We start from the raw sequence: 21,381 nt of genomic DNA, 5'->3' as shown, positions 1-21,381 counted from the left end.
GATCCTATCAATAATGCAGAAATGGCATTTGACAAAGTCCAACACCCATTCATGATAAAAACTCTCAGCACAACAGGAATAGAAGGAAAATTCCTCAACATAATAAAGGGCATTTATATACAAAGCCAAGAGCCAATATCATCCTAAACGGAGAGAGACTGAAAGCATTCCCCTTGGGATCAGGAACAAGACAAGGGTGCCATCTGTCAGCGCCCTTACTCAACACTGTGCTGCAGGTCCTAGCCAGAGCAATTAAGCTAGATAAAGAAATAAGGGGCATGCAGATTTGTAAGGAACAAATAAAAGTTTCTCTATTTGCAGATGATACGATCTTATAGACAGAAAACCCCAAAGAATCCACAAGAAAACTACTGGAACTAATAGATTTCAGCAAACTATCAGGATACAAGATAAACATACAAAAATCAGTTGGATTCCTCTACACCAACAAAGAGAACTTCGAAGAGGAAATCACCAAATCAATACCATTTACAATAGCCCCCAAGAAGATAAAACACTTAGGAATAAATCTAACCAGAGACTTAAAGACCTATACAAAGAAAACTACAAGACACTACTACAAGAAACCAAGAGATCTACATATGTGGAAAAACATACCTTGCCCATTGATAGGAAGACTCAACACTGTGAAAAAGTCTATTCTACCCAAAGCGATCTACAGATACAATGTAATCCTGATCCAAATTCCAAAGACATTTTTTAATGAGGTGGAGAAACAAACCACCAACTTCATACGGAAAGGGAAGAGACCCCAGACAAGAAAAGCGTTCTGAAAAAGAAAGAACAAAGTGAGAGGCCTCACAATACCTGATTGTAGAACCTATTATACCACCACAGTAGTCAAAACAGCCTGGTATTGGTGCAACAACAGATACATAGACCAATGGAACAGAATTGAGAATCCAGAGATAAATCCATCCACATAGGAGCAACTGATATTTCACAAAGGCTCAAAGTCCATTAATTGGGGAAAAGACAGTCTCTTAACAAATGGTGCTGGCATAACTGGATATCCATTTGCAAAAAAAATCAAACAAGACCCATAGCTCACACCATGCACAAAAACTAACTCAAAATGGATCAAAGACCTAAATATAAAATCGAAAACGATAAATATCATGGAAGAAAAAGTAGGGACAACACTAGGAACCCTAACACATGGCATAAACAGTACACAAAACATTACCAACAATGCACAAACACCAGAAGCGAAACCAGGTAACTGGGAGCTCCTAAAAATGAAACACTTACACTCATCAAAAGACTTCACCAAAAGAATAAAACGACAGCCTGCAGACTGGGAAAAAATTTTAGGCTATGACAAATCCGATCACCGTCTAATCTCTAAAACCTACAAGATACTGCCAAGTCTCAACAACAGAAACACAAATAACCCAATTAAAAAATGGGCAAAGGATATAAACAGGCACTTCACCAAAGAAGACATTCAGGCAGCTAACAGATACATGAGGAAATGCTCAGGATCATTAGAGATTCAAACCAAACCAAACCCAGTGCCGTCGAGTCAATTCCAACTCATAGCGACCCTACAGGATGGAGTAGAACTGCCCCATAGAGTTTCCAAGGAGCGCCTGGCGGATTTGAACTGCCGACCTCTTGGTTAGCAGCCATAGCACTTAACCACTACGCCACCAGGGTTTCCATTGGAGAAATGCAAATCAAGACTACAACGAGATGCAATCTCACCCCAACAAGGCTAGCATTAATCCAAACAACACAAAATAATAAATGAGAGACTGGAACACTTATGCACTGCTGGTGGGAATGTCAAATGCTACAACCACTTTGGAAATCAATTTAGCACTTCCTTAAAAAGCTAGAAGTACCATATGATCCAGCAATCCCACTCCTTGGAATATATCCTAGAGAAATAAGAGCCATCAAACGAATAGATATATGCACACTCATGTTCATTACAGCACTGTTCACAACAACAAAAAAATGGAAACCACCTAGGTGCCCACCAACAGATGAATGGATAAACAAATTATGGTACATTCATTCACACAATGGAATACTATGTAATGATAAAGAACAATGGTGAATCCACGAAATGTCTCATCACACGGATGAATCTGGAAGGTATGCTGAGTGAAATTAATCAGTTGCAAAAGGACAAATATTGTTAGAGAACAATATTATAAGAACTCAAGAAAAGGTTCAAACACAGAAGAAAACATTCTTTGATGGTTATGGGGGGGTGAGGGAGAGGGGTATTCACTAACTAAATAGTAGATAAGAATTATCTTACGTGAAGGGAAGGACAACACACAATACAGGGGAAGTCAGCACAACTGGACTAAACTAAAAGCTAAGAAGTTTCCTGAATACAACCAAACACTTTGAGCAGGGGTGGGGGTCTGGGAGCCGCAGTTCCAGGGGACATCTACATCACTCAGCATAACAAAGTTTATTAAGAAAATGTTCTACATCCCACTTTGGTGAGTGGCATCTGGGGTCCTAAAACCTAGCAAGTGGCCATCTAAGAGCAACAATTGTTCCCAGCCCACCTGGGGCAAAGGAGAATGAAGAACACCAAAGACACAAGAAAAAGTGAGCCCAAGAGACAGAAAGGGCCATATAAGCCAGAGATTCCATCAGCCTGAGACCAGAAGAACTAGATGGTGCCCGGCTATCACCAATGACTGCCCTGACGGGGAACACAATAGAGAGTCCCTGACAGAGCAGGAGAAAGGTGGAGTGCAGAACTCAAATTCTAGTAAAAAGACCAAGACTTAATCGTCTGACTGAGACTGGAGCAACCCAGGAAGACATGGCCCCCAGACTCTGTTAGCCCAAAACTAAAACCATTCCTGAAGCCAACTCTTCAGATAAAGATTAGCCTGGACTGCAAAACATAAAATGATACTTGTGAAGAGTATGCTTAGCTCAAGTAGATACGTGAGACTGACTGGGGAGCTTCTCTCCGGAGGCGAGATAAGATGGCAGAAAAGGACTGGAGCTGGCTGTATGGACACAGGAAATCCAGACTGGAAAGGAGGAGTGTGCTGTCACATTATAGGGAAAGCATCTAGGGTCACATAACAAAGTTTGTATAAATTTTCGCATGAGAAACTGTAAACTTTCACTTAAAGCACAATAAATTTTTTTTTTTTTTTAAATAGAGACAGGCTTTGTACTAACAACAAAAAAAAAGAGACAATAAGTTTGCCTGAAAAAAAATGGCTTTAGGGCATTTTAATGAAATTAGTCACAAACCAACATTATAGAAGTTAGTAAGTAGTACATCTTATGCTCTCCCTCAACAAATTAATCTGCAGACTTAGTTTCTCCTAATTTAAAAGCACAGATGGAATGCTTAGTCTAGTAATTTCCACAGTGATCACGTTTTCAAAAACCAGAAATCAGGATTAACAAACTGCACACAGACGGCAGTGTTTCATTTTCAATCTGGAAAACTCTATGTATTTTGTATCTCTGTACCGTTTTTGAAGACTTTTCCAATTCCTTTAATTCCTTGGTATCTGCTGCCCCGATCGCCCTCCATGTACGGGAACACTCGCGCCTGATGTGTCCAGTAATAATCTTTAGACCCAAAGAAAAACACAGGAAATTCTCCAATCTCGTGCTTCATTTTCTGAATATTTGGGGGGACATTTTTGGGATGGCAAACTTCTGCCGGCCACCATCTATTATAAATATTAAAAACAGGGTTCACAGACTCTTCAGAGACAGCAACAATCACTTCATTATTTTAAGCACTTTAATCTAGAGTGAAATGAACACATGTTAATGAGCAAAGGCACAGAAGGAAGCATAGGAGTCTAGGTCTCACACCTGTAGTTCCCAAGTTTAACCCAAATGATGTCCTGGAAGTGTAGCTTCTTCCCAACCCGGCAGTCATTGCAGAACCAGCTGCCGTCCGGCATCTCGATGTTCAGGCAGTCAGGGTGGAAGGCTGCCGGGCAGGACTCGCAGCACAGAAGGCTCCCCCCTGCAAAAGGGGCAGCGGGCTTAGCAATGGTCTACTACAGGACGGCCAGGTGTGCCTGCTCCCATGTGACAGCTATCGCACCTGATTCTTACACGTTACTCAACAACAGTCATCTGTCAATAGAAAATCAAATGTTATTTCCACCCGTAATCACCTTCCAGAATTCCACAGAACTACCACGGTTAATTTAGAAATATCCCGATAGACTACTCAGTGTGAACCTGCGGAAAACATCACAAACAGCAACCAATGAAGCCCTGAAGGGGACTGAAGCCAGTACTGCAAACGGCTGGGACTGTCTTCAGAGCTTTGTGTGTTGAGCAGCAACCGTAAGCAGTGCACTAACCAGTCAAGGTGACCGAGCAGAGTGCCACCTTTTACGTGCCAGGCAGCAGTTGCCACGCGGGCACCCAGCGGGCCTCACCTTTGGAGCACACGAAGCACCAGCTCACATTGACGTGCGTGTGGTGCCTCTTCCCCTTCCGGGCGGTGAAGTGGCCCGTACAGATGATGCTATTAGACGCGATCACTGAACACCCTGCTGCCAAGCAAGCGTCCCCTCCGTGGTAGGCAACGGGGCAGCGTACACACCGCATCATTTTACCTGGAGGCAGACACACACAGTGTAAAAGGCCCTACCGGAGAATCTTCACAAGTACGCTGACCTCACTACACGGAGCAGGGCGACTGGCGATTACTAAGCCACCGTAAACTTGGAAAGTTAACACTGTGGTAAATCCGAGGTACTTAAGGAAAAAGTATCTACGATGGGGAGGGCAGAGCACATTTAATAAAATGTCATCAAAATATACTTCCTCCAGACAGCAGCGGGTTAGACAAAAGTGCTTCAAAAAATGTGGGAAAACGGTCAAGCATTTAAAACTCTATATTCTGAAATAAGATAAATCAGCATTTTTCAGCCTGGGCACTGCTGATGTCTTGGACCAGATCATTCTTTGTGGTGGGGGCCGTCCTGCGCATTATGGGAGGTTTAGCAGCATTCCTGGCCTCCGCCCACTAGATGCCAGTGGCAGGCCCCAAAAATATCCCCCGATACTGCGAAATGTCCCCTAGAGGGCAATCTGGTCCCCAGCTGGCAGCTGGTATCAAGATAACCAGCCATCCTCAATATCACATTCAACACTGAATCATGCAGATGTCACTTGATTTAAAAATGCTTTTCTTACATATAAATGATCATTAAAACCAGAACAAACAATCTATTTTAAAAGGCTCCCTCCTCTAAATGAAGGGTCTTTACAATGGTATTTAGAACGGGAAGCGGGGGCGCAGGGCCTTTGTCAAAGAGCACCTCTAATCCAGTCTGTACTGGGTCAGTAATAGAAAACCAACTGTTACTCTGTATCAACACTGGAATTGATCCTCTTTTGTGACAAACGCAGCAGCCAAGCTACCAAGCCCGCCTCCCAGAGCGTCTATGCAACCTCATTTAAACAAACACCAAAGCTGTAAAAGGTTCATCTGTACCTTTTGATGGTCTTGGATTTGAAGGGTTCGAAACATGGCAGGTCACACAACTGTGGAGAGGACAACGAAAGCCCCGACTTTCAAATACAGTAAGAGGGTATTTTCTCACACAAGCTTCATGGTAAAATTTTCCACACTGAGATACAACACAGCGCTTAACATCTGTCTTGTTCTCCTTACACACGAAACACGAGTGAAGCCCTGACAGACGGTTAGAGAAAGGGGTGGAGAGAGAGAGGCAAAGAACAAGAATTAAATTGTAGTTCCTGAGCCGTTAGTACCAAGCAGCTCTTTTTCTGAGGCAGCCCATGTTGCTAAAGCGACTGGCTCTATTTCCAACCTTGCTGACTAGTCCCAGCATTCTTCAGAAAAAAATCCAGCCATCAAGGGTTACCTTGCTGCGGTCTGAGCTTCAGCTTCACCTGAAATACAGGAAAGTCTTACTACTCAGACTAGGAGTGGCGGCCCATGCTGATTACCACCAAGTTTGCAGAAAGGGACTCCTCTGAAGAAACGCTTTTACTCCTCGTCTTGAGAGCAGTTAACCAACAACTGTGAGGAACCATTTGTAATGAGCGTATGCTCACTAACAAACACAGGCAATGGGAGCGCCCACAGGGGAAGTGTCTTTACAGTACGCCGGAACTCTCTAAGAAGACCCCAGCTGCCTTCTGACCCCAGGACAGGTTCCAATGAGAATGAGAAAGGACTTCTCAGGCCCACTGGGAATGGGAGAGGCCGTGGCTGAGGCCCGCTCGCCCCGACTTGCCTTGCTGAGGGAGGCCTCAGACGCAGGGAAATGGCAGCATGAGCACTCAGCAGGAGTCTCATCTGCTCCTTCTCTATTGAGCCTGAAGCTCAGATGCGCGGGGCATGTTTGTAAACACTGCCCGTTCCTATGAATGTCAATGCCCTGTGCTTGATCGGGCACTGTGCCAGGAGCGCAGGTCCCTCAGGTTCACCACAGGTACCTCTTTGCCTATCTCTCTGGAGTGGCCATATATCCAATGGCTGCCGCAGACAGAATGCCAGGGCCCAGACTGCCACAGACCGAGGCAGCTGTAGTGAGTTTCACTGGGATACTCAGACCCCAAGCCCTACTACCTGCCACTCCACCCCTTGCCTTGCACTGAGCTGACTTTCTAGTAGCACACTCTCACTGAAGAAGTAATGCCCACTACCTGGAGGAAAGACGCTGAGTAGAGAAATCACAGAGCCAAGTGGCCAGGGCCACCCAGGAGTGGGAAGGCCTGTGGCACAGGACTGTGTGCTCCTGGGAGGTGGAGTGTGGAGCATGGAGAGACAGGCGAGTGGGGAAGCGTCTGCTAACGTCTCAGGTCTGTGACAGAAGGAAAGGCATCAGGAGCTTCTGTGAATGCAGACCTGAGCACTCCACTTAGTAAGCTCAAGAGGACTCTGTAAAGCTCCAAGGTGACGAGACACAGTTTGCTGTCTGCCCTTGGGAACAAGCCCTTGTAAGTGTCGCTTGCTAAAAAGCAAGACCAGAACTTGCCTGAAGTGCACTCACTGCAGGTGAACCTCCCTTCCGGTCTCCGGGGAAGCCCGAGGCAGGAGAGGTGGAAGGCTCCGCAGCAGGGGCCTTCGCAGAGCAACAGGTTGCCAGTCTTCTCACACAGCTGCGGGGGGGGGGGCACAAGGGGCGGTCAGCAACACCACACTGGCTTCCTCCTGCACACTTCTTTCTTACTACAAGGGAAATGGCTTCAGCCTATCCAGTCTCAAATGGTGGACAGCCCAGTTCTGCTACTCAAACAGGTTCACACTCCACAGTGGACGCTCTGGCCTGTGCAGGGCCCATGATAAGGCCAGTGTTGTGTTACAGATAGCATACTGCATATGGGTGCCTCTTACCAACTGCACAGGAAATGGGACTAAAGCCCTAACGGCTGCACTCAAGATGCTTCCAACCAATTTGAAAATCAAGAAAACCCACAGCACGCTGTCATCAGAAATCAAAGCCACCCTAATGCAGTTACAGGCATCAAGCTGCCTGTGTGGGCACTGGCCAGCAAGTCACACAGGCTCACTGGGACTTTCCGTAGCCCTGTGTGAGGGCTGAGGCACACAGAGGTGAACTAACCTGCCCAAGGATACAGTGTGGGGCACAGCAGAGCCAGAACACTGGCCCAGACCCTAACCACTGTGCATGGCTGGCTGCCCAAGAGGGACCAGACCACTGCTGTGGGGCACAGATCTAGTGACGGCCATCTTGGCTGGCCAGTCCACCTGGTATGCATGCTGGCAGTGACACGAAAACACCATCACTAGTACCTCACCTCCTGCTACCATATACTTTTATACACTATAGAAGTCCAGATGCACAAACATGTGCGTGTGTGTGCACACGCACGTGCATACAACCACACATGATGCATATATGAGATGCTGTTGTTGGGTGCCATGGAGTCAATTTCAATTCACAGTGGCTCTGTGTGACAGAGCAGAACTGCCCCATAGGGTTTCCTAGGCTGTAATCTTCACCGAAGAAGCCTTGGTGGCACAATGGTTAAGTGTTCAGCTGCTAACTGAAAGGTTGGAGGCGCAAACCCACCCAGTAGTTCTATGGGAGAAAGACCTGGTGATCTGCTCCCGTAAAGAGTCTGTCACTGCTCAGCTACCACCTCTGACCGGGATGACAATAGAGGGTCCCAGAGCAGGAGGAAAATGGAGAACAAAATTCTAAATCACAGGAGAAAAAAAAAAGACCAGACTTATTGGTCTGACAGAGACTAGAGAAACCCCAAGACTACGGCCCCCAGACACCCTCATAGCTCAGTAATGAAGTTACTCCTGAGGCTCACCCTTCAGCCAAAGATTAGACAGGCCCATAAAACAAAACAACCAGCCCAGAGGCACGGATGAGAAGGCAGGAGGGGACCGGAAAGCTGGTAACGGGGAACCCAAGGTTGAGAAGGGCAGAGTGTTGACATGTCATGGGTTTGGCAACCAATGTCACAAAACAGTATGTGTATTAATTAACGAGAAACTAGTTTGCTCTGTAAACCTTCACCTAAAGTACAATAAAAAAAAAAAGTCTCTCACATGAGCCGAAATCGACTTGACGATACCCAACAACAACAATCTTTACAGAAGCAGACTGCCACGTCCTTCTCCTTCAGGGCCACTGGGTGGGTTGAACCACCCCACCAGCCTTTTGGTTAGCCGCTGCGCCCTTAACCATCACTTATATATATATATATGAGATACATACACTATGTATGAATGAACGATGTCAGCTGAGGCAGCCTAACCCCTTAAAACAAAAATCAGTGCAAGGGACTGGCAGAGGTCTGGAGGGAACAGGGATAACCTGCTTCACCCCATACCACAAGCAGATGCCATAGCCCAGAGACTTGGACAGCAACCTTCCCCCTCACCTGGCACACATATTCCTTTTTGGCTGTCACTCCTCGTTCTGACTTCTTAGATGAGACAGACACTTCGGTCTGTGTTTCATCTGCACTTTCATACGGGGACTCCGAGGGCTCGTCTCCGGGGCCATCTGAGACCTGGGGATGAAGCATGGGGGTGACAGTTGAGTGGTGGAAAGCAGTGGGCATGACACCGCCTCAGAGACATACTCTTCATTACTAGCTATTTTCTGTGAATGGATAGCCTCAACTGGTTGTTATGATAATACAATTGGTCAACTAAGCTGCATAGGGAATTCAAAAATGGACTTTATTCTGCTTAGTACTTAGTACATACATGTATAAAAGGCCTAAGACTCAACATTTTCTTAATATTCCTTAAAAACGAAATAACTTTCACGGCAATCCAATTTGCTCTAGTAAGTGAACTAAGACTGATTTCCAGATTGAGAATCTTGACCTTTCTTACCCGATCTCTTCAGGTCCAACTATTTTAAGGTAAGAGAAACATGTTAACACCAAGTCATTGTCTGGAGAAACCAAGATGCAGTGTAAGCAGTAAGGCTTCCTAAGAGGGATCCTGCTTGTTCTGTCGCTGCCGTGGTGGAAACTCTGTTAGCTACCTCAGAAGTTGCCGCACGGTCTAAAGCACTGGCCCAAAGGGCATGACACCCAACTTCCTGGACTTATTGCACCTGTAGGTTAAATTCTCCCACTTCTCTCCTTTCTCCCAGTGCCTATCTATTCTACGACATCTCACAGTTCACTTGCTCCGCCTCACCAGAGATGTGAGCTGGGAAAGGCAAGGTAACACCTCTGCCTACTTTGGAAACATCTGAGTGTACGTGAAGGCCTGGGGGAAAGACGTGGACTTCTTGAGCAAACGCAATGACCTGCCAGTGGGCTTTCCTTTATTTCACGTTTCTCTTCCATTTAAGGGCGATTAAGTTACAACTTCACCATCAGGTGACCAGCAACATCAATAAATGTTTACATTAATAAAATAGAAAACTCCCTTGTCTACCAATCTCGGGGTTTTCTAAAAAACACTAAAGATATGCTTGGTTTTTAATTGCTATTAAGACTTGAAAATAAATGGTGAAAACTGAATTTTGGAGATGGGAAAAGGGCAAAAGCATGAACTAAATTTCCTAGATACCTCAATAATCACAGCAACAAGTCATCACGTCATAGGCTTGCTGTTTGTCAATGAACACAAAGCTAGAAACTGAAATTGGGCCACATTTAAAACAAACAAACAAAAAAAAAGAACCATCAGGCAGTCCAACCAATTCTAAGGCCTTATCAATGAGCTTTTTCCAGATTTAGTTCACTGAAATGACAGGAAGCCGTGGGGGGAAAAAAAAACACTCAACACAAGAGGTTTTGTGGACTTAACATCAGTGTTAAAGTGGGCTTTTCCATCCGTCTTGCTTCCTTTCCTCTCTCCTGTCCACCGTTCTCACCCTTGGCACTCCTGGGTGGCCAACAGGAAGGGGCTGACTTCTTTCTTGGCTCTGACTGTAACTGTGGAGCGGGCTGCAGTACGTGGGCTCATTGTTCTAGTCTTCCCACTCTTGTATGTCTGACACATCCCTTATTAACACAAAGTCTTAAGAAAAAGTGACTTTTGAAGTTTGATTACCTCACCTTTTCCAGAACAAGGGAAATAGCAGCATTAACAAGCACTAAATTATAAAGGAATCATGTTAAGGTTTTCTCACTGTGAGGCTGACTGGACAGAAACACGGAGGTCCACAGCCTCTTTCCCACCTGCCAACTTGCCAATTTCTTTAGTGTTGGAAAGGATGGTAGAAAGAAGGCCACCTGAACAACGCTCTGAGTTCAAACCCCGAATCCAGCATGTCCACCAAATACGAAGTCAAGGGTGGGGCGTTGAACACTCCTGAGGTAAGCCTGGAGGGGGTACTCGGGGAGCCTGGGGGCATCAGGAGGCCGTACTGGCTGGCCAGGGCCCCGCTCAGTGAGCAGCCTGCACGGCCACCCATGGTTGACCCTTCTGACTGAGAGAGAGATCGAGGCACAAGGAAAGCGGTCTTCAACAGGGGCTCAAGCGGAGCACACCCAGGGCTTTATCCACCAACCCATGTTCTTCCCTCAATGTGGCTGGTGCAAACTTAAAAGCTAAAAAAAGAAAAAATGCATGGAGAGAAAGACAGAAAACACAGACCAGTCCTGGGTCAGAGGAAGGAACAGCACCTTTTATTTAAGATTTACAGAAAAAGTTAGCACGTTTCCACTTGGGAGATATTTCCTAAATTAACAAAGTCTGTTTCGAGAAAATAAACACTGAGTACATATTTTGAGTGGAAATATAAATGTCAAAGACACACATGAGCTAGTTTCCGGGTCGGGGTCTGAGATATACATACAGAGTAATATATGTGTGAAGAAACCTTACAATGTTACAGGCCGTGACACATCAACGGCAGAATATTCTGACTTTATCCCACCACACCCCTTTTGCTACTGAACAGACAACTGGCACACAGTCGAGATCCAACTGCTCTCCACCCAGCAAGCCACCCACAAGGAAGAGCCACGTGCGCAAAGAGGGACGTCAACACAAGCGTGCCTTTACTCCAGTCGCAGACTCCACCTCCACATGCACCAGGTGACGTTACTTACTCCGAGATGCCATTTGTGAACGCGACAAATTCACCTTTATGGTCCCATCAACACAGTCCCAAATCTCAGTATACGACATTTATGATCTATTCCATATCCAATAGGATGCATTTGGAAAAAGAAAAATGTAGTAACTGAACGGACACAAGACTCTGTTAGAAAACTACTCTCGTTGCTTTCCATATTTACCAAAGCCACCCTTGCGGTACTGATTTCCAAGCAGCTTAGTTCCTGACTTTTAAAATGTTCTTGAATCTGATAATACTTTCTCAGATCTCTACTCATTACGTCATGAATACCAAATTGCCTGTTCGCCTTAGAAATACGTTACTTTAGGGGCAGGGAATGTAGTTTCCTTAACACACGTTGTTGCTGTTGTGTGCCTTCGAGTCAATTCCGACTCACAGAGACCCTAAGAGGACAGAGCGGAGCTGCCCCATAGGGTTTCCTAGGCTGTAATCTTTTCAAGAGCAGATTGCCACATCTTTCTCCCGTACAGCGGCTGGTGGGTTGAAACTGCAGCCTAGCACCAAGCCACTGCGCCACCAGGGCTCCTCCAACACGTATTAGAGAGTCTTTTTCCAGTACCACTACAGAGCATAACGTGGCCTGGTGAGCGCATCTGAACCACCGTCTGAAGACAGGGCGGCCACCCGGAACCACTCGACCATGCGGAGTGCAGTCAGGTCCTACCCGCTGTGACTGGAAAGCAGTCCCCTGTGCCTCTGAGCAGTGGTATACAAATGGAATTTAACTTTTTGACAGAACGAATCCCTTCACAAGTTGAGTACGACATCATTTTTGAAATACAATTACAGACCTTGAACAATGAATACTTCTATATACCAACATTATTATTTTCATGTTTATGTTAGGCTTTTATAAGGAAGAAAATAACTAGAAATACTTTGACACAGTGTTTTGGGTTCACAAATAAGAATCTTGTGCTCAGCACAGTTAATGAGCTTAATATCAAATAATCTCAAACAAATCTTCCAAGTTAACATCACAGTGAAATATTAAAGGAGGATTAATTTTTAAATTAGTTATCCATCACCTGAAATACTACAGTTCATAATAATTTTCATTAAAATGACCCCCTGTAGGTTACACAGACTAGACCTTCCTCGCTGTCCCTAAATTCTAAGGTTAAGGCTAGGTCTGTGTCATTGGGAACACTAAAAACCTTCATTCAGTTCATAAGACATCATGTTGTGCTTCACACGTGGTTTATTTTCTAACCTACGTAGTCTTCCGGGTAATCAAACCCCCGCTAGGAGGGTGGCAGTGAGAACCGCCGGTCACTGGATGCGCCTGCAGAGCCAGGCCAAGCAGCTCCGCTCCCATTTTCAAGGTCTGTCCCCATCAGAGGTAAAACGAGTCTCTAAAATATCCTAGCAACCCAACTGTGTCCTCGGCAGTGGCCATCCTGCAGGGAAGGGGCTGGGAAGGGGCCTGTGCACTCTCTGTAGAGGACCTGGAAACAAGAGGGAAGCCCCCTAGCCTAGCCCAGCCTAACCGCCTGCCTGCTGCCACAACTGCCCGTGGTGCAGTACACACTCCTCCCCGCTGGGGGGCCGCCCCCACCCACACCTGAGTCATTCTTTAAGATAAAATATGCCTGGATGGCCAAAAAGGTGTACACAAAAAAAAGGTCTAACAACTATATGCATATTCTCACCCAAAACAGGCAAGAAAAAATTATAAATTTGGATCTAAAATATAACCATTTAGTTACAAAGGTATTTAACAAAAGGGGGTATATACTGAGGTTCTTAAACCCATCCTGGAGTGCCGGCCACCCTTAATGGCGAAAATGCCCCAAAAGGAAGCATGTCCCTTGCCCTAACAATATGAGCCAGATCATATACAAAATATGATTTTCTACCTGCTAAAAAGTCAGTTTCCATCACTGGCAGGTAAAATGAGTGATGATTTCTAACATTCTAGGTAAATAAAACATTAAAAATAGTACCTGAAGGAATCAAAATCAACTTCACTGACCAAAATTCTAAAATACGCAGGAATCAGTATGTACCTTTAAAAAATGAAGAAGCTTTAAAAGCAGATAAGGAACCAGTAACAGCTTTAAGAGTTACTTCTAGAACCCTTTTCTAATGAGAGACTACCCTTCAGAAATTCACAAACTGAAGATAAAGAGCAGTCCTCAGCAATGACTTTCTCTGTCACGAATTTTTAACCAAGGTGATGAATCTGTTGATTTTTAATGCAATAAGATGCTACCATTTCCCACTAAGTCAAAAGGGTTCTCAAACAGGACTTGTACATGAGTCTACCTGGCCAGAAAAGAACTTTAAAATGAATTTGTAACTTAAAAAGGCTAAGTATGCTTGAGAGCCGTGTTAGCTTAGAAACCAAACGAAAAAGAAATGGAGTGAATTTGCCAAGGTTACAGTGACCACACGTCATCTATCACGGTTAGGCAAAAGTCCGGCCAGCTGAAGAGAAGCCTCAGTTTTAAACCAACCTTCTTTGCACATTTCAGGCCCATCCACAGAGTCATTTTTTCAAGGTGGTTTTACGTAAATTACCAAAGAATCACTCAGCAAGCTTTCTTTTTTCTATTCAATTGGCTCAAATGAGTAAAGGACTTTCCTTCCATTTAGAAATGCTTAAGCTGTTTCATCATTACCGAAACGATGAACAAAATCACAAGTCACAGTCTTGCCACCGTGGACACAATCTCACTCTCGCCAGGCTTTGGGCAAGAACTCTCTCAGGGTATTTTTTTTTTAAATCATTGTAATTATATACATACAACATGCAAACTTTTGAGGGGAACTAGATTCTAATTTGCAATTTTAACTTTCTTTTACAACATTTCTATTGCCAGACTCTTGGCAGCTATTAAAGGGGCCCACTACTGTGCACCTCTACTTCACCCCTCAAATCTGGCCAGCCTCATCATACACCTTTGTTCACAAATCTCGAGCAACCAGGTAAGGGGCAAAGAGATGGTGGGCGTGACAAATGTGTCACTGACAGTTTAAGTCTCACACAAAGTTTTCTCCCATTTTCCTCTAGTTTATACAACTATTAATGTCCCCAAACTATATGAGCGCCTTGAAACAGTCACCCTCTTTGTACGGCTCCCAAAGCCCTGAGAACTCCTTAAGAATGTCTTATGCTTCTGCGTGAACTATTTCAGTGGAAACCACAGAATGAGACAAATTTAAAGCTGAAGTGGACCTCATGGAGATCACCTAAGAAGTCATTCATGGAGCATGACCCTCGTGGAGGCAGGCCAGATGGGACTGGACACCCATCCCAGCACCCGCCGTAGGGCTCCTTCATGCATCCCGCACAGTCACCCTCTGCTTGTGTGCTAGAAAACTTTGCTTCCTATCGTGACACTTCACTTAGATTTCTTGTTGCCTTTCAGGAACATTATCTTAAAAACACTATGGTTATTTCCAGTTGGGAGAGTCTGAGAGGCATCACGTATGCTGAAGAGACCGCTGAGATGTAACTACACCTAAATTTATCACCACTGAAGAAAGACATCTAACTTCTGTGTTAACTCTGAAGAAAAAGGTCCACGAGGGAAACAGAGACGTCAGTCTGCAGCAGGTGGGCAGTCTGGGTTAAGACCTGATAGCCCAGTGGCTCTTGGATCTGCCTTAGAAAAACAGTGCCAGACCTCGACTGCCAGCACAGGGCACTCCTTCAAGGCACTACTCTAATATACCGCAGTACTTTCATTTTTAAAACATCTGTTTAATCTAAACTTTATATACTCAGACAGTTTTTCACTTATTGTGAATGCCTCAAGTTTTAGAATAGAGAGCTCCTTCTCATAGCTATCTCCCCCACCAGGCACAAATGTGGTTTATGAGAGATGTTCTGAAGTAAATCAAATGGAATCATTAAAATGACTCTATGTAAAACCTGTCTCAATAATGGGCACTCCAAATGTCTTAGACCAGAATGTATCATTTTTATTTTGACTTTTTGAGGAAATGAAGGAATTTCATGTTAAATTAGTAGCATGATCAGTTTTTGTACTATTGGTAGACAAACCATTGCCTAACCTTAAGCTCTTCTCAGCAGGAGCCCCTTTCAACTCACCCCCTTCAGGAAGCTGAGCTGAGCCCTCTGGAACTGCCTGTTCTTCTGCCAGCGCTCCTCAGTGAGACCACTACTGGTACTTGCGGGACACATCTACCTTACGGGAGACTGTCCTCTCACTAGCAGGATGCTGAAGCCACCTGCCCCTGCCTCCTCACTTTCCCGATGTTTCCAGAGGACGATGCCTCTCCTGCTTGAGCAACATGGCACAGTTCCCATCCTGGTACCCCTCCATGCCCTTATGTACTCAGCTGGTGCTAATTTTATGTAGCTTTGTGGTCTTACCATTCTGTCAATTGAAGGTTTTTATCTTCTCCATCACAAAGAAGAAATACTTTGACTGACTTCTAATGTATCTAGTACAGTTAAGCTATCATATATTTGCCAGCTGGCTGGCAACCTATTCAAAATTCTTCATGCTATAACTTCAAATGAAACCCCTCGACTCTGGTCAAAAGCATTTAAAGCTATAGTTTTTACTTTGGGTGATTGTTTCTCGTACCTGGGCCATTTTGATACCAACTATCTATCTCTTTTCACATTTTTTAAATTTAGTGACTGAGAATTCTACATTTACTCCTGAGCTTTTCCATGTCCTTTAGAAATATGACTGAGATTGCTCCTAGGTCGCCTCTAATGCCATGGACTTCCACTACACTTGAGCAGAGCCAAAAGAGCAACCCGACTAGCCATCAGCCACACCCTCAGTACCCTCAAATGTCACACAAACAAACCCAGTGTTCTGCCATCTCTAAGTTTATTTTATCCCCACGTGCATAATGGAGTCAGGAGAATCACTTTTCATGCCAAAGCAAAATTCATACTTTTGGATAAAAATGGAATGATGGTGATTTTATTATTTTTATTGTTATTAATCATTGTCACAACAGCAAACCACTGAGTCCTCGCAAGGCGCCAGGCACCCTAAGTGTTTTACATGCGTTACATTACTTGGTGATTTAGAACAAAAGTATTAGTCAGAAACTTTCATTAAAGGTAAAACACACCTGAAGAGTCTGCCAGGAATGAATCGAGTGCTATTAACATGCCAACATGAATAGCACGTGTCCTGCTCTATGAGCTGAAGGGCAAGTGAAACTTTTTCTTCACCATGCAAACATGCGGAAACCCCGGGGCACGATACCGGGCTGGTCATCCAAGGTTAAAACATCTAAACGTGATGGCTAACGTCCTACGTAAGCAACTGTTGAACTGGTTGGTGTAAATAACCTGGGTTATGGTATCCCCCTAGACAGCTGTTACTCAATCAAAAGACTAGAGTTAAATGGTTCACAATGAAATTGCAAATGATCATTTTTCTAAAAATTTACTATCTCTAGTATCATAGTAAAACTGTTTAGTAAAAAAGGACAGAATCAAAACCCTTCCCACCTTTCATGTTGGAAATTAGTTTAATATCTACAGTACTGAATACATTCCATTGGCAATGAGAATACTGGACAAGTACGCCTTTTAGTGTGTGCTGTTTGTTTGTTGTTTTTGAAGGTACAGATGCTAACATTTTTTGAAGAAAAATGCAGTAAGTTATAAACTAAAAGAGAAAAGTTACCTCTAGCAAGATTAACTGCCTTCCGTGTGGTGCCACCACCACATTTCTAAGACAGCGCGTGATTCAATGGCGACCTTCCCCCACTGGAATTCTGCATTGACCATTGGAATATGAATGTGTTTTTATTATGAGATGAATGTGATTGATTAAATGACCTTGATTAGGTATCTTACCTTGGTCTTAAAATTTGTTATCTGTTTTCTTCATTGTATGTGTTTATTAATACCAGTAAAAACAGATTATCACACATCTTCCATAAAATGACTGTGAAAGCAATGTCATTTAGTGTCTACGATGCGATACCACTTGCAGCAGACATCTTGGAATATTACAGCATGTTAAGAGCAGTACATTGCAGCTGCGTTCAAATCCAACTTGACTGATGTGGGCTCCCATAAAAGCTGTTACCAGTGAAGGCGAAAAAAATAAGAATTTGCTCTACTAAGGGAATAAGAAATGAAGTTACAAAACACTTTAAATCACATTAATTCCTTCCCAGGCCTTTGTCATGCAAGTGTGGAATTTTAGTCTATTCTCTTCATTTAGGTGACATCCAGTTTACTGGGTTTGGGTAGGACAACGTCATCATTATTCCAATATAAACTTCATTTACCACATACACTTTTTTGAGAAGAAATGAAGCCATAATAGGACCCAAAATGTCATGAAATACCAACTCAAAGATAATTCCTTATTTCAATCAAATGTGGTGAAAGGAAGAAAATACGTATCTACAGGAGGTGCATGATTCTAAACAACGGGCAGCCCAAACCCCGATAAACAGGAGCCGTTCAGTCAGCTAACTGGTATCACAAGTGGGTCCAACTATCTACAGGGGTTCTTTATTCACTACGTTTTGCCTCATATGCTAAAAGGCATCCGATATTGTATACACTGTAAATATTTACCACAGATATAACAGACAAGTCTTTTTGCTCACCTACTTTAATCTAACAGTATAATTCTGTAAAAATGAACTCTAATGAAAGGTTGATATAAGCCACACGAAGGTGGCCCAATAGAAAAGGCCTAGTAATTTACATGTGTTTATGTAAGAAACAGAACACCTACGAGATCTGTGTATTATCTTCAAAATGTAGGAAGAGATTTAGCTAGTATTTAGTAATGTATCAACCTTTTAAATTCTAAAGAATTAAAAATCAATTAAGTCTAGTGATAATGTTTCATCTAAGTCTTGCCAAGTTCAGCAAAATGTCTAGCCAAAAACATCCAATTAACCCTTGCTAAATTATTTTAATATTCGCCCTTGCCACGTGAGCCCTACCGTATGCTACGCTGTCAAAGCCTTTAACACCCAAGATTTATGGTCAGGAACAACGGTCAAGATTTCAGTAGCCTCAATTTTCTTTCAATTGTATCTGACAACAGTATATGTAAAAACTCAACCGAGTAAGTGGATCAAAATAGGACGCAAGAAAAACTCACTCATTCTTTTTTTAAACAAAAAAGTCAACTTAAGTGAAAGTGTCTACGGAACTGAAGCTTTTTATTTTTAATATTTTTCTTTGGAACTATAGACCACCTTTCATTTCATTTTCTACCATATTAACCTAAATTTGGACAACAAAAAAAGGAAAAGTAATTTGTATATAATTCATGTTCCCATAAGCTCCTACAACCTCAGTGAAGAAGTCTTGCTGCATTTCCTTGAATGTGCCCAAAGCTAAGAAATGCTCCCAGCTATCTGCAGGTGCCACACTGTAAGAAAGCCCTGATCCCACACAGGAGAAACTTCTCACCGTTACTTAGCTGGTCTGAGTCACTAAGGAAAGCCCCACTCAGAGGAGCAGTCTACATTTCCATCATCATCCTTGAAGAGTCAGACGGTAAGCGACAGCACAGTCCGTGCACTTCTCCAAGTGCCTAGCTCACTGAACTTGAGAGCTGAAGACACCTCAGATGCTAGAAGGCCCACCCTCTTGACTAACAGGAAGAACCAACTGAGGCTGAGACAGACTGCCCCTACTGCTGGTGGAGACCAAGTCAGGGCTGCCATCTTCTGAGCCAACAGGCAGTGAGGGGCCTGTCCACTCCCTGTCTCACTACTCTGTCCCCAAAATGCCCAAGGATACAACTCCTTGTAAATATTATACGGTTATAAAAACAGGACTCATGTCTACAATGAGGAAAACAAAATCACACAGAACAAAATAAAGAGAAATTAAAGCTTTTAAAGTAAGCTCCCGGAACCCAAAACCACCTCTGAAAAAGAAAGTGTCATAACTGCATTCTGAGGCCATTTTTTTGGATTTGTTTTAGCAACGGCAAAGATTTTAGGTGTGATCGTGAAGTCTAGATGGCATGTTACAATGATGGAAAGTAACAGCCTCAAAGAGTTATTATTTTATCATACATTTTGCAAGTCCAGAAAACAGGAGTCTTATTACAACTATAGTTTTGATTCATCTCAACACTTAAAAATCTAAGAATATGCCAAAATGTAAAGGTTCGATACATGGGCCCAAAACTACGAAATGCATGAGGATGAAGGGATTGTTTGCGTCCTCCCTGAGCCTGGGCCAGGAAGCAACAAGAATCAGGGGTGGCGTGTGAGCCCACACTTCACCCACCCACTGAGTACACAATGACCAATGTCAGCTCAACTGACACAGTGGTGTTCTATTAAGACCAAAGCAGACTTACTTTCGTGTGAAAATTACAGTGTGATTGCTAAATAAACCACAAAATTTTTAAGACAGATTTCAAGAACAATTAAATTGTACCACTACTGAGGTATACCAGTATACATTTACACTAACACTGCATGTGTGTGTGGGTGTGTGTGTATTTATATTTGAAGTGCTCAAACGGGCTGACAGTGATTTTTCCCCTTCATAAATTTCAGAGAGTTAGGAGGAACTATCCCTTCCCTACACTTACTACGGCGAATACCAGTGTTATACTTGTTAAGTCTGACCTTTCCTCACACTTCGACGGGATTAACTGAATGGCCTTCGTATGAACGCCATGGTTATCATTATTATTATTATTTTACCTCGTTCTCAGTTAGGGATGTGGAAGGAGATGAACTTTTGCTAAACCCAAGAGTTGAAGGCGCCGCTGTGGAAGCCCGATTTCGCTTCTTCAGTGGTTTGCATGCATCAGACAGATTTTTCGTTGCTGTAAAATAATTTTTGTTTATAAAATAAAGTTTGAAATCTTAAATCCTCAATCTCTTTACTGCTTTAAAATTATCCCTCTAACAAATGAAATTCTAAAGATGTATTTTCGCGCTGATCTGTCGTAAGGATGGCTTAGCTTTTTAACATGGAACAATTTGAATACAAACAAAAGCAAACACACTGTAGCATGAACCCCACATACCAGCTGCCTGGCCCCCCACGCCCACTGACCCAGGGCCACTGCTGCCTCCACACCCCGCCCCAAGTCCCCCTCCCGGGTTATTCTGAAGCAAATCCCAGATACATTTCATTCACAACAGTTTAGTCCATATTTCTTAAACATAACCACAATCTCATTAGCACACCTGAAATAAAACAATCCCTTTATAAAAATCATCAAATATCCAGTGAGTGTTTGAATTTCCAATTGCTCACAAAGATGCACACAGAAAAATGGACTGTGGAACACTTTTTAAGCCCATTCAACTGATTTCTTAAATACAGTACAGCACCTCATGAAAAACAAGGAAAACAGCCATTCCCAATCTTCACTTACTCTTTTCTCCCCTGGACTTTTTCTGTCTGTCCTAATTTAGACTTGGAGATAGTATGCTTTCTTTAATGAACTATCCAACAGATATATCGAAAAGATAGTTCATGAAAAAGTAAAAGGGAGACTGATTACCCCTTTTGATAGTTATATTCTAAAAACATTTTGATCTAGTTTCTTCAACACGTGAAATTAAATAGCTAGTCGATGCTTTTAGTTTAAGATACATGGAGGGTCAGGATACTGAGGAGCAGTGACGTTTACAGCCAACAGCTGACACCATCACCTGAAACCTGAAAATGCCTCCTTTCCACTTAGCTGGCACCTGCTCATGCCTTCAGGTGCTGGCTCAACTGCTGATCCTCTGAGCAGCTTCCCCGGATCCCCCCAACAGCCCTTGTTCCCCCTCCACTTTCCACCTGCGTGGGAATGCCGCACGCTTCCTTGTTTCTCATCTGCACCCCACTCCCCTAGACTGGCAGCTCTGTGAGGGTGGAATAGGG

The 21,381-nt window shown here is 43.6% G+C and overlaps 1 protein-coding gene across 5 annotated transcripts in view; it reads right to left on the bottom strand.

Moving 5' to 3' along the window:
- The window catches only part of NSD2 (nuclear receptor binding SET domain protein 2), a 97,946-nt gene that overhangs the window by 11,301 nt on the left and 65,264 nt on the right, over positions 1 to 21,381 (bottom strand). For all 5 annotated transcript variants that reach the window (XM_049886596.1, XM_049886593.1, XM_049886597.1 and 2 more), the window contains exons 9-15: positions 20,202 to 20,326; positions 8,884 to 9,015; positions 6,999 to 7,122; positions 5,486 to 5,686; positions 4,422 to 4,601; positions 3,841 to 3,997; positions 3,487 to 3,692 (exon numbers count right to left, since the gene is read on the bottom strand). In XM_049886596.1, the coding sequence (XP_049742553.1) occupies positions 3,487 to 3,692; positions 3,841 to 3,997; positions 4,422 to 4,601; positions 5,486 to 5,686; positions 6,999 to 7,122; positions 8,884 to 9,015; positions 20,202 to 20,326 (1,125 nt within the window). The remainder of the gene's footprint in view (positions 1 to 3,486; positions 3,693 to 3,840; positions 3,998 to 4,421; positions 4,602 to 5,485; positions 5,687 to 6,998; positions 7,123 to 8,883; positions 9,016 to 20,201; positions 20,327 to 21,381) is intronic.

The sequence above is a fragment of the Elephas maximus genome, chromosome 5 (genome assembly GCF_024166365.1).
Source record: "Elephas maximus indicus isolate mEleMax1 chromosome 5, mEleMax1 primary haplotype, whole genome shotgun sequence".
NCBI classification, from domain to species: Eukaryota; Metazoa; Chordata; class Mammalia; order Proboscidea; family Elephantidae; genus Elephas; species Elephas maximus.
Note: the sequence above shows the minus strand (reverse complement) of the source record. Positions and strands in the feature narration are given on the sequence as shown.